At 37.4% G+C, this 13,477-nt stretch overlaps 1 protein-coding gene across 5 annotated transcripts in view; it reads left to right on the top strand.

The window, feature by feature from the left end:
* Positions 1 to 330: 330 nt before the first annotated feature.
* The window catches only part of GDPD1 (glycerophosphodiester phosphodiesterase domain containing 1), a 49,694-nt gene continuing 36,547 nt past the window's right edge, over positions 331 to 13,477 (top strand). For 2 of the 5 annotated variants that reach the window (XR_008294085.1, XM_015088422.3), the window contains exons 1-2: positions 335 to 602; positions 12,981 to 13,023. Coding sequence is in view for 3 of the 5 variants with exons in the window: in XM_015088422.3 (XP_014943908.1) it covers positions 461 to 602; positions 12,981 to 13,023 (185 nt within the window). In the remaining 2 variants the exon portion in view is untranslated. Of the gene's footprint in view, positions 603 to 2,135; positions 2,254 to 12,980; positions 13,024 to 13,477 lie in introns of all 5 variants that reach the window. The other 3 variants (XM_053211921.1, XM_053211920.1, XR_008294086.1) reach the window with 3 other exon arrangements.

Here is a 13,477-nt window from a genome sequence, read left to right as displayed (position 1 = left end):
TCCTAGAGTAGGGGCTAAGATGTGTCCTGGAAACTTTCCTTTTTTGATGCGTATTTTCTAATTATGTCAGGCCTTCCTGAAGGCTATCTTTGACTAGCCTTTTCGGCATGAGTGATGGCAAAGACACTGGCAGGTTTCCAAGCTTTCGCCTCAGTTTGGAGCTTTTCTGAAGTTCTCTGGGTCTACCACAGAGCTAGGTGACAAATACTCACTACCGGACCCTGCAGGCTCCTACCCAGCAGCCGGAGCGCGCCTGCGTACCGCAGCCCCTTTGTTGCTCAGGCGCTGGGGTCCGGCTGCGCCTGCGTGGAGGGCTGGCGCCTCCAAGTGCGCTGCACCGCTGGCACCGGCTGGGGGCGAGCAGACCTCGAGCAGCTGCCGCCGCCGCCGCAGCCGTTGCGACCGCCGCAGCGGAGTTCAGAGGGCCCGGAGGTGGGAGACTTCCCACACGGTGGCTGAAATGTCGTCCACCGCGGCTTTTTACCTTCTCTCCACCCTAGGAGGGTACTTGGTGACCTCATTCTTGTTGCTCAAATACCCGACCTTGCTGCACCCGAGAAAGAAGCAGCGATTCCTCAGTAAACACATCTCTCACCGTGGAGGTGAGAGGGGTCCCCAGATCCCGATGGCGGAGGTGGGGGAGGCTCTTTTCCCCACTAGAGCTTAGGGTCCTTTGGAGCTCCGCAAAAGGCAGGCGGGTGGAAATACGTGAGAGTTTGAGGAAGAATGGGGTGTGTGAAAGAGGGTTTTCTGGAGGTGAAGGCGATGTGACGGGGAGGTCTTCTGAGGAAAGATAAGGGGTCTTTAGACCAAGGTGGGGGATCTCTCGAGTGCAGCGGTGTCAGGGATTCTGTGAAGGAGGAAGGACTAGGGTGAGAATTAAGGGCAGATGGAGCGTTCGGCAGATGGAAGGATGATCGCAAGGTCCCTTCCTATCAGCGAGGCACCAGGAGGGTGGGGGGAGCGCCGGGCAGAGCCAGGGGTACCCAGCTGGGGCACCTGAATGGACTGCTCTGAGCGGAACCAGTGGCTGAGCTTGTAGGGAGATCCGGGGCGACATGCTTCAAGGTTTGAGGAACTGCGTGAACCTGGACCATGCTGCAGCCAGTTGTCTGCAGTCCTTGGGGCTGGTCCCACCCCTACCCCCGTCTCAGAGCACTGATAATTAAGAAAAGAGGGAAACCGAGTCACTGACCTGGGGACACTTCCCAAGGTCACAATTCGAGCTTGGGCTGGACTGGGACAGAAACTGGAGCATCCTGGTTCCCAAGGCTGCAAGCCTTCCACCAGTTTTGGGTTTTTTTGTTTTTGTTTTTTTTTTTTTTAGCCCCACCCTGCACCTCAGCAATGACACCTGGATTTCCTAAAGACGAAAAGATAATGTCGTTTATGATAGGACTGTATTTGTTTAAAGAAAAAGAAGTTGTTTCTTGGAAAAGTATCTTACAAAGGAGCCTAGATAGTCCACCCTGTAGTTTACCAAACAGCAGGCCAAATCTTTGCTTCTTCGTTATTGTAGAATAATGTGTCTTTATTTCATTTCAAGCATGATGTGTAAAATGTTGTGAAATTGGATTAAGTCAATTAATTTTAACTGTTAAGAGCTGAATGTTAAACTAGGTTAAAACTGCTTGGAATTTACAGTCTAATAACTTGAAATGGTAAATTCTAGGAGTTTACAGTCTAAAACTTGATGTAGTATCATAACACCTTTTTTAACAAGAATTGGCCAGGAATACAGTTTTAAATATCACAGAAATACATTACCATTCTTCTGTATAATCTGTACAATTTTATGTTAAAAACAGTTCTAAAGAATGATTTCAACAGTTATGCTAGTCTCCTTACTCATGAAAAGCATCAGAGGTTTTAAGCGCTCACCAGCAAAATGCCATGTTATTGCTTATTTGGTTTATCTGTGTTTTAATTAGATACATAGTTAAACTATAGGATGACATGACCACTAATGTACCTTCACTCATTAAAACCCCAAACCAGCTTTTAGTGTTTAAATTGTTGCCGTAGAAGCAATTTTCAATGGTAGTAGTCCTTTTATTTTGGAGATAGGCAGTACACATACTACAGTTGTGTTTACTGATATAATTTTTTAAAATAGTTGCTTGTTCTCTTTTAAGTTTGTGTATGTATGTATGTATGTATGTATGTATGTATGTAATTTCTACACCCAGTGTGGGACCTGAACTCATGACAACAAGATCAAGAGTTGCACCCTCTTCTGACTGAGCCAGCCAGGTACACCATGTTTACTGATTTAAAAAAAAAAAAAAGGAAACTGTGCTTACTAAAAACCCAAACCAAAAACAAAACTAGATCCTCTAAAAAGCTATCTAAACTGTCATTATGGATGGTCTAAATTTTATTTTAGAATACATGTTAATCTTTGAATTTTTGTGACATTCTACAGGTGAAAAAAATCAGTACTCTATTGAGGTTAAAATGTGCTAGATGAGCAAAACCAGTATCAAAACCAGGATAAGCTGGATTTCCAATGCTCATTTACTGTTGGAAATACTTTAAAAATATTTTTCTCTAGATATTAAGTCATTTCAGTTTTTTAAATTTCACCCTTTATATAGAATTTTCCATTCATTATATGTAAATATGGCATCAGTATTTGTATATTCAAAGACATATAGCTGAAACTGTCATGAGAATCTTGTTAAATATCTGCAGACTTTAATCTGTTTGCTTATATGACGGTTCTAACGCAATGTGGTAAGTTCCTGTGTTGTTAGTGCTTTTGTTGAGTATGTGCACCAAGTAATACAATTGAATCTAGAGTGAATAGAGGAGATATTTACTAAAAAATACTTTGTAACTCAAGATACTAAATTTCTGGAAAATAATAGACGAGGAAGGAGTCCTCTCCTTGCTTACTCTGAAATTTTGTCTTGGACACTGCTAATAGCTATCACTAGTCTCCTTGTGTGTATTACTAACATTTGGGCTAATTCTCTCTTACCCTAACTTCAAATACCTGATATTTCATGTAAACTAGATGTATGACCATTCTAAGATTGAAACATTGATCAAGGGGCACCTGGGTGGCTCAGTCAGTTAAGCATCCAACTATTGGTTTCAGCTCGGGTCATAATCTCATGGTTAGTTAGTTCCAGCCCCGCATCGGGCTCTGCACTTACGGTTTGGAGCCTGCTTGGGATTCTCTCTCTCTCTCTCTCTCTCTCTCTCTCTCTCTCTCTCCCTCCCTCCCTCCTTCCCTGTCCCTCTCTCCCTGTCCCTCCCCACTCGTTCTCTCTCTCAAAGTTAAATAAAAACATTGATCAAAATATGTGTACAAAGTATATACACCGTGATTGCCATACCTTGAAACCCTTAATGTGTTCTATGTTGTTTGCTGTAAAAGCATTATCACCTGGGTCAGATTCTGAATTTATACCACTAGTTAGCTTTGGGAAGAAGACTTAGTTTCCTTATTTACAAATGGGGACCGTTTGCTTTGCTTGTCTTTAGGTTGTTAGGAGGATTAGGTATATAAAATGTACTTGGGGCACCTGGGTGGCTCATTTGGTTAAGCTGCCAGCTCTTGATTTCGGCTCAGGTCACGATCTCATGGTTGGTGAGTTCGAGTTCTGCATCAGACACTGTGCTGATGATGCAGAGCCTGCTTGGGATCCTCTCTCCCCCTGTCTCTCTAACCCGCCCCTGGCCCTGCGCGCTCATACTGTCTCTTTCTGTCTCTGTCTCTCTCTCAAAAGATATAATAAATAAACTTAAAAAAAATTAAAAATAAATAAAATGCACTTTGAAAACTGTGAAATTGTTTAGAAATACCAATACGGATACAAGAGATCCACATATGTATTTTGCAGTAACTGAGTTGATTGGGAAGGAATAAACTCACCCTATACTTATGTTTTCAAAGTTTTAGTGAACATACTGCCTTTTACTAAGATTGATTGTCCTTGAAAGAGGAAATTAAGGTTTCAAAAATTAAATGCTATAGGCTTATTTTATTCTTGCCTCTTTAAAGCATACATTGTATTACATTATATTGTAATAGGATATGTTAATACATCTGGTTTCTTTTCTAGACTGAGTTCTTCAAGGGCAGGTTTCAGATTTTATTAGTGCTTCTGTCTCTCACTTCTAGTACAGATTTTAACACAATCAAAATAATAGCTTATTGTTTGCTAATTATCTACTGCATGCTAGATCCCTCCCATGTGTTTACTAAATTTTTGACCAAAGAACACCTTTTGTAACTACAATGTATTGATGAAAAACCAATAAGATCAAAGATACACCCTTCGGATTAAATGGAGAGCAAGAAATACTCTCAAAGTTCATTTTCTTAATTTCTCCATAAAAATATGAATTTTATTAATGCTCTTTGCAATTGCATAAGTAACTCGTTCATTGTAGAAAATTTGGAAAATTTAGAAATGAAAAAAGAAAAAATAATTCCTCAGACTTTACTATCAAACAGAATCTCTGTTAACATTTTGAAGTATATCCTTTAAATACATGTTTTCTGAATCATAAGGTATTTACATTTATTTCAGATGCCGACTGAGTTGGATAGAGATACGATTGTAGGAAAGTAGGGAGATAACTTGCTTTAATACTCCTTAATCTATCTCTGTGAGTCAACTGAATTAAGCAACAGCCCGTTTTAAAAAGTCTATTTATTATGGTTCAATGGCCAGATAATTAAAAAAAAAAAATGACCAACCCATCAAATCTCCACCTTCCTAATCTTTTACCCTTGATCTTGAGGCAGAGTACTGTCACTATCTGGGTATCCTGCCACAGAATGATTTGGCAAGTGATTAGTTTGCCCTTGGGCACTGGCTGCTGCTGGGTCCTAAACTTTAATTGGTTGTTCAAGGAAGAAATTGAAGCATGGATTTGAGTCTCAAAAGTGTCGTTGGAAATAGCATTCTGGTCGTGCCTGGGTGGCTTAGTTGGTTAAGAGTCTCACTTCAGGGGGCACTTAGGTGGCTCAGTCTGTTAAGCCTCCAACTTCGGTTCAGGTTATATCATGGTTCATGAGTTTGAGCCCTGCGTTGGGCTCTGTGCTGACAGCTTGGATTCCGTGTCTCCTTCTCTCTCTCCCTGTACCACCCCCCCCCCCCCATCACACTGTATCTCTCTCTCTATCAAAAATAAATAAACATTTAAAAAAATGAAATTATTCAGTAAATCAAACAACAAAGTAAGTTCCTTCTCCATTTCTAAATTCATTTGTTCATTCAACATTTACAGTTCACCTTGGAAACAGTATATATATGACTTACATAAGAGCATAAAGAGCTTGTAAGGACTAGAGATGGCATATACTAAGAGCATTTCTCAATAGGGGTTCCCTGGAACACTGCAGAACTGTTTCTGTATCTCAAGGATACAAAACTAGTGTACAAAAAAAACTAGTGAAATATGTATTTACAGGTATAAGAAAAATTAAACACAGCAATAGCACAAAAGCATAAGATATTCAAATCTGTATATTGATATTCAAATTGTATATTGATAGGCAGCATTTGCCAACTAACTACCACATGTATGCTCTCTTTAATTATAAGTGGTTTTTGTTGTGTATCTCGTCATAATTTCAATAATTTTCCTTTTTTTATTTAAACATTTTTAATGTTTATTTCTGAAAGAGAGAGAGAGAGAGAGAGAGAGTGTGAATGGGGGAGGGGCAGAGAGAGAGGGAGACACTGAATCTGAAGCAGGCTCAAGGCTGTCAGCATAGAGTCCTTCTCGGGGCTTGAGCTCACGGACCTCGAGATCATGACTTGAGCCGAAGTCGGATGCTCAACCGACTGAGCCAACCAGTAACCAATAATTTTTCTATAATGATATTTTTTATATTTAATTTTTCTAAATCTGAATACAATTTAAGATATATATGTAAGATATATATCTTAAGATATATATAATAGATAAATATCTTAAATTTTTAAGATATATATAATATATATATCTTAAATTGTATTCAGATTTAGAAAAATTAAATATAAAAAATATCATTATAGAAAATTTAGTATTGTATTCAGATCATTCAGCCATTGCCAATAATAAGTATATTTTAGTTTGCTTTGTTAAACAGGAAAGTACTATTAAGTAAATGATAAATGACTCCATTATTAATAAGGCATCAGTAGGAATGAGTGAGCCAGTTGAGTAAATGAGTGAGAAAGAAGTTCTTGTTGAAAGGACACCTGGCTGGCTTAGGTAAAACATACGACTCTTGATCTCGGGGTTGTGAGTTCAAGCCCCATGTTGGGTGTAGATTACTAAAAAAATAAACTTCAAAAAACAAAAACAAAACAAAAAAACACCTCATTGAAAGGTGAGGGAGATTCCCTGGAAATAGGAACAAGGGAATGAGGGAACAAGAGGTGAAGAGAAAGAATTGATATCCTGATGTGAAACATGTTTCAGGGTGCAACTGCAGAATGCTATTTCCTTTATTTTTAATGTTTATTCTTTTTTTAAAGGGAGAGAGAGTGAGAGAGAGAGGGAGATAGAGGATCTGGAGGTGGGCTCCGTGCTGACAACAGAGAGCTTGATGTGGGGCTCAAACTCACGAACTGTGAGATCATGACCTGAGCTGAAGTCACATTTTTTTTTTTTTACTTTTTTTTTAATGTTCACTTATTTTTGAGAGAGAAAGAGAGAGAGTGGGAGAGGGGCAGAGAGAGAGGGAGACAGAATCTGGAACAGGCTCCAGGCTCTGAGCTGTCAGCACGGAGCCCAACATGGAGCTGGAACCCATGAACCGCAAGATCATGACCTGAGCTGAAGTTTGACACTTAACCAAATGAGCAACCCAGGCACCCTGTAATTTTTTTTTAACATTTATCTACTTAGAGAGAGAGCGCAAGCGCAGAGGGTGGAAAGAGGGAGAGACACAGAATCCAAAGCAGGCTCCAATCTCCGACGTGAGACTCGAACTCACGAACCATGAGATCATGACCTGAGCCCAAGTTGGTCACTTAACTGACTGAACCACCCAGGCACCCCACAAACCAGGCATTGTTTAAACTGATTGTTGAAGGAAAAGAAAAATTACTGGCAAGTGTGCTCCCATAAATGATATGCTAACTGGAAACAAAAGGAATTCAAAAATTTCATGAAAGAAGAGCTACCACCAAATAATTCCTTGGAGAGGAATGGCATGCTTTTTAATTAGTCCCTTAGTTACTCTTCCAGGCTTTCACCATATGAATCTAACAAGTAATTTGTGGGTATTATCACTGTGGAATTTATCTTCAAGCTTTACAAACAAATACCAAATAGAAGAATATGGGAGTAAGGATCAATATGAACAACTTATCTGTAAAACTGAAATAAAGGTGTTCTATGAATGGCAGCATAGAAGCTGCCACACAGTGGTAAAAAGGATGGGATCTGAAATCATGGCTTATGCTTGAATTGTAGTTCCCCTTGTTGGCTATGTGACCATATCCAATTTTTTTCTGGTTGTGGAGTTTTAATGAAATAATATGTAAAGTGCTAAGCACCGTGTATAGATAGCTTCTACTAATTATTAATATCTTGATTGACTTTTCAATATTTTATTTAGTTTTAGCTATTTCAGAAACTTACAAAATCAAAGATCTTAAGTAACAATGTTTTCATGCTTAAACTGTTAGGTTTTAGTGAATTACAATTAAAATTAATATGGAAAGCAGACATAAAAGACAAACATGCAGACTTTGAATGTAAATATTAGTAACAATTAACTGTGGGAAAATGTATTTCAGAGTACCGAATCGCTATCCTATTTTTTCCTAACCCCAAACCAAAAGATAATTTCAAGTCAAACATACAAACATATTAAGACTCCATGAACCCATCACCCAAATACAATGACTCACAGTTTTTTTTTTAAAAGCAACTTCACTTAATATCTTTCATGCATTAATAAAAATTATGTTATTAAATTTCAACCCTTGAGTACACATGACTTTTTTTAAAGCAAATATCTTTTTTTTTTTAATTTAATTTTATTTTAAGTAACTCTACATCCAGTGTCGGGCTTGCACTCATGACCCTGAGATCAAGAGTCACATGCTCTACCAACTGAGCCAGCCAGGCACCTCAAGTACACATAACTTTTAATATTTTGTGTGACAAATTGGAAGTACACACACAAAACACTTTTGTTGCATATCAAAGTATGATGGTGGTTGTCTTGAGGAAAAGCACTTGTGCAATCATTTGAATTTTGAGCTGAATTAGCCTTGAAAAACTAAAACTGGTTATTCAGACTTGAGTATTTGGCAGATGTGTTCTTGAAAATTATAAAATGAGTCTGTCATTAGAAAAAAAAATAAGCTAGCTGCCTTGTCTGAAGGCAGTGCCAATGATTACATTTGAGTTTTCAAGCAAAAATTAGAAATTTAGTGAACTTGTATCCTCCACTGCAAGCTTCATAGCTTTCTTAAAGATTTTCCTGATGAGATGAGGTATTAACAAATGTGTCTTTAAAATCTGTTGTATAGGGGTGCCCTGGTGGCTCAGTCGGGTTAAGCGTCTGACTTTGGCTCAGGTCATGATCTGAACGGTTTGTGAGTTCGAGCCCCACATAGGGCTCTGTGCTGACAGCTCAGAGCCTGGAGCCTACTTTGGATTCTGTGTTTCCCTCTCTCTCTGCCCCTCTCCCACTAGTGCTCTGTCTCTCTGTCTCAAAAATAAATAAACATTAAAAAAAATTAAAACCTATTGTATAGTAAAACATGTGAACATTTAGAAGAGCAGCATGATTCAGTAAATTCGTATTTTCCAAAAGACCAATGCATGATATAAAAGTATGCATGGGTGAAAGATCCATTCAAAGTTCAAGATGGACCAATGGATTTTCATGTAATAGAGTATGAAAACGTCATTCATACGGTTCAGATTCCATATTGCAGCTAACTTTTAAGAAACTACCACTTGTTAAATTTTGGTGCAGTATCAAAAAAGAATATTTCTTGGGGTGCCTGGGTGGCTCACTTGGTTGAGCATCTGACTTCGGCTCAGGTCATGATCTCACAGTTTGTGGGTTCGAGCCCCGCGTCAGGCTCTGTGCTGACCGCTTAGAGCCTGGAGCCTGCTTCAGATTCTGTGTCTCCTTCTCTCTCTGCCCCTCCCCCGCTCATGCTTTGTCTCACTCTGTTTCTCAAAAATAAATAAATGTAAAAAAAATTAAAAAAAAAAAAAGAATATTTCTTTTCCAACTGCCTATCTGGGTGAAGGTTGATATACATGTATGAAGCAGATATGAGCATCTGCCGTCTATAAAGCCAGGCATTAAAGAGATTTGCAAAAATGTAAAACAATGTCACTCTTATCATTACATTTTTTTTTTTGGAAGAGAGTTCATTTTCATAAAATGTTATGTTAACAAATGTTTTGTTAACATGTAGTGGGTTTATTATTGTTATTTCAGGTAAACAAATTTAAAAATTTTATAGTGTGGGCCCCTTGCTGACTCAGTCGGTAGAGTATGTGACTTGATCTCGGAGTCGTGAGTTTGAGCCGCATTTTGGTCATAGAGATTACTTTTTTTTAAAAAAGTTTAAACAATTTTTTAATATTCAATTTCTAATATGTAATTATTAATGGATATAATCCACATAATTAAAAGCTCTTTGAGGTACTCAGTAAAAGAATCCTGAGACTGAAATGGTTGGGAACAGTTTAAGGCAGTAACTCTGGACTGTAAAAAGAATCATTGTAATCTGAAGTGGTAAGAAAGTGCTACTTTGTGGAGGAGTTGAGAATTGAATTCATTCTGGTATTAAGGTTAAGAAATATTGGGAGGCTGTGGTGAAGAGAATTTTCCAGGTTTCAGCATATATGCCATGTGCTTAAGATTTTGATTCTCCCAACTATTTTAAAAGTAATGCATTTTCATTGTAGAGGGATTGTAAGATTAAAAGAATGCATATTAGAAAAGAAATCACTTGTATTCCAGCCACCTGGAGATAACTGCTATTTGATTTGTTAAGTTAAACTACCAACTGCTTTATTGTGCCAAAAAGCAAAGAAAATGGAAAGACACAAGAAGTCAGCTTGAAGGCTAATGATATTTATTTACTTCGATCTCTTGATGAAGAGGGAAGCTGGTGTCTGCCAAACTTTTCCATTTGAAATTACTCCTTTTTTCTTTGTAATGGATAAGTATTTTTGTAGGGAGGTTCTTTGAAACTACGTGTGTATCCCATTCTTCATCAGACTTTCAGTGTACTTAGTAAAATGGGCTCAATGTTTTCTTTCTTTTTTGGGAGTGGGTTCAACGTATTCTGTTTTATTTGATGATTATTGTCATTATTTTGGTGATAACATTGTCCCTGGTTTGGCCAATGAGAGCTTTTTCAAACTGGCTTCTGTATCCTTTTAAATTCCTTGCTTTTTGGCACAAAAAGCAGTCAGTACTTTAACTTATTTAACCTACTAATAACCATTTTAGAGCACTCTTGTCTTTTTTAGTCATATTCTAGAGTGCTTTGTTCTTGAATATTGATGATCCAAATATAACATATTTCTATAGTTTTTAAAACAAACACCAGCTAGATTTTTATTTATTTTTAAATGTTTATTTTTGAGAGAGAGAGAGACATAGAGCACAAGCTAGGAGAGGCAGAGAGAGGGAGACACAGAATCCGAAGCAGGATCCAGGCTCTGAGCTGTCGGCACAGACCCTGACGTGGGGCTCAAACTCACAAACTGTGAGATCATGACCTGAGCTGAAGTCAGACGCTTAACCGACTGATACACCCAGGCGCCCCACACCAGCTAGATTTTTAAAAGTCATTTAATCTATCAAAGAAAATAAAAGTCATTTAACCTCAATAGAGCACTTACTTTTTTTTTTTAAGTTTATTTATTTATTTTGAGAAAGAGAGCTTGTGTGCACGAGTGAGGAGGGGCAGAGAGAGAGGGAAAGACAGAATCTCAAGCAGGCATCTTGCTGTTAGCACAGAGCCCAATACAAGGCTGAAACCCACAGACCATGAGATCATGACCACAAGTCCGTCGCTTAACCAGCTGAGCCACTCAGGCACCCCAAAAGAGCACTTACTTTTGAAAAAAAAACTAATCTTCCTATTTACTTCATCTGCATCATCTCTAGTAACTAAGAGAACCTAAAATCAAAGTAGCTTTTTTCATATGGATATCCTTTTCTGTCTGCTAAACTATGGAGCTTTAGAACATTAGGTTAATATATTCATTTCTTCATACCTTGTGTTTCCATTGATTATTAGGTTGTCAAAAAAATACAATCTAGCAGTATAAAAGAAGAAGAATATTTTAATACTCTCACAAATATGTCCAGATGGTATTGTATGTAAAACATGTTAATGGTAATACTTGAACAGTACCCTAAACTTGAAGTGTTTCTTTTTGTTAAGAAGAAATTGTTTTCTGAAGTATTTGGAAAAATATTTCCTAAGTATTTGACCTGTGCATTCCATTAATTAGTAATACTGAAATCTTTTAGTTTTAAAATATTTTAAAACTTGTGGCTAGCATGTTATGTTAATTGATTCTGCCTAGTATATATAATATACTGTGTCCTTTTTGTTATTGCAATATTATTCATTCATTAGTCAATGGACATTCACCAAGCACTAATTACTAGTAATAATAATAGCAGTAATCCTTTACTTTTACTGAATTTTCACTATAGTAAAATCTTGGATTGTGAGCAACTTGTTCTGCAAGTGTTCTGCAAGACAAGCAAACATTTATAATAAATTTTAGTTTGATAAATGAGCAATGTCTTGCAATACGAGTAGTACATGACACTGAATGTCACAATTGAGCTAGTGGTCTTTGAAATTTACTTTGACATATGAGTGTTTTGGATTATAAGCATGTTTCCCGAATGAATTATGCTTGCAAACCAGGGTTTTACTGTATTTCATTGAACCTAATGCCATTAGTTATAAAATGCACATTTTTAATGTGCTGCTAAGAAAATATCTTGTCAAATAAACTAGTACATACCATCCATTGTAAAATCACCCTAGCTTCAGAGATATTAAAACGGGAAAAACTATCATGTTTTAAAATTGTTGACATAGGCACTTGACAATGTTAATTCATTTAATTACAGCAATCCTATGAGACAGGTGCCATCATTAACCTCATTCTTTTTTTTTTTTTTTTTTAAGTTTTTATTTGGCAGGAGGGAGTGCGGTGAGGGAGGCTGCACCTGGCTGGCTCAGTCAGTAGAGCATGTGAGTCTTGATCTAGGTCTTGAGTTTGAGCCCCACGTTGAGGGTAGATTTACTTAATTAAAAAAAATCTTTTAATTATATATTTTTAAAGTAATCTCTACCCCCAATGTGGGGCTCAAACACACAACGCTGAGATCAAGAGTCAATGCTCCACTGACTAAGCCAGCCAGGCACCCCTCATTTTTATAAAGAAGCTCAGCCACTGAGAGGTTATGTAGCTTTTACCAAGGTCATGCAAATATCAAATAATTTGAGATCAAAGATCCTAACTCCACCCTCAACTACTACCCTATACTGCCTTCAGCCAGGGTGATTAAACCAGTCACTTCTTTTCAGTTAATTCTGAGGAAAAGGAGGAGCCAGGTTAATAATTTATGCTGTAGTATAATAAATGTCTTTATTAGAGAGATGCATAATAAAGTATGCGCGTGCAGAGGAGAGATAGTTTAACCCTTTCTGAGGAGGTGTATATGTACCGAGTCCTCTTCTGTCAAGATATTGTAGCTTAAAAATCATGTTTAGGTTCTTCTAACCTTTCTGTGTTGCTGTGGCTTTGTTTTAATCTTTCATTCGTCCTGGTGCAGCCAAAAAAAAAAAAAAAAATTCAAAATACCATTACATTCTTTAAAACACTTATGATGTCTTCATAGTATATAGACATCAAGATTCACTAGATGTATCTTATTAAAGTGAATTTCTAGAAAAATAAAAAGTTCAAATTAGCTAAGTAAATGAAGTTTAAATGGAATGTTTTCACAGGTGCTGGAGAAAATTTGGAGAATACAATGGCAGCCTTTCAGCAGTAAGTATATAAAAAGGTATTCTTTTACAGTTTATCTTTATGATAAAGATTCACAAAGTGAAGCTGGTATACACATAGCATCCACTTGTGACAGTTGTTTCTATTTCATTAAAATCGCTTTTTTTTTTTTTTTTAATTTAGCTAGTGTGAAGTGTTACAAAGAGTGTTTGGCTTCTGCATAACTGAAAAACTAGATCAGAGTTGTGGGTAATCAAAAGATACCATAGTTCTAAAGCTGAAAGAAGACATTTGTAACAAGGAACATACTGTGTGTAATGCTAATTAGTCTTGGAGAGAAAGAGGAGAAAATGAAACAACTGTTAACACTGATTGCTGCTCATGAATAGGGTTATGTGTCTACCCTGTAATTCTTCTACAGACCTGAACGTGTAATCTGGTCTTTCTTGTTTGAAGCTTTATGAGTGCTGATCTTATTTTTCTGAATTAGATAAAC

Source organism: Acinonyx jubatus, chromosome E1 (genome assembly GCF_027475565.1).
Source record: "Acinonyx jubatus isolate Ajub_Pintada_27869175 chromosome E1, VMU_Ajub_asm_v1.0, whole genome shotgun sequence".
NCBI classification, from domain to species: Eukaryota; Metazoa; Chordata; class Mammalia; order Carnivora; family Felidae; genus Acinonyx; species Acinonyx jubatus.
Note: the sequence above shows the minus strand (reverse complement) of the source record. Positions and strands in the feature narration are given on the sequence as shown.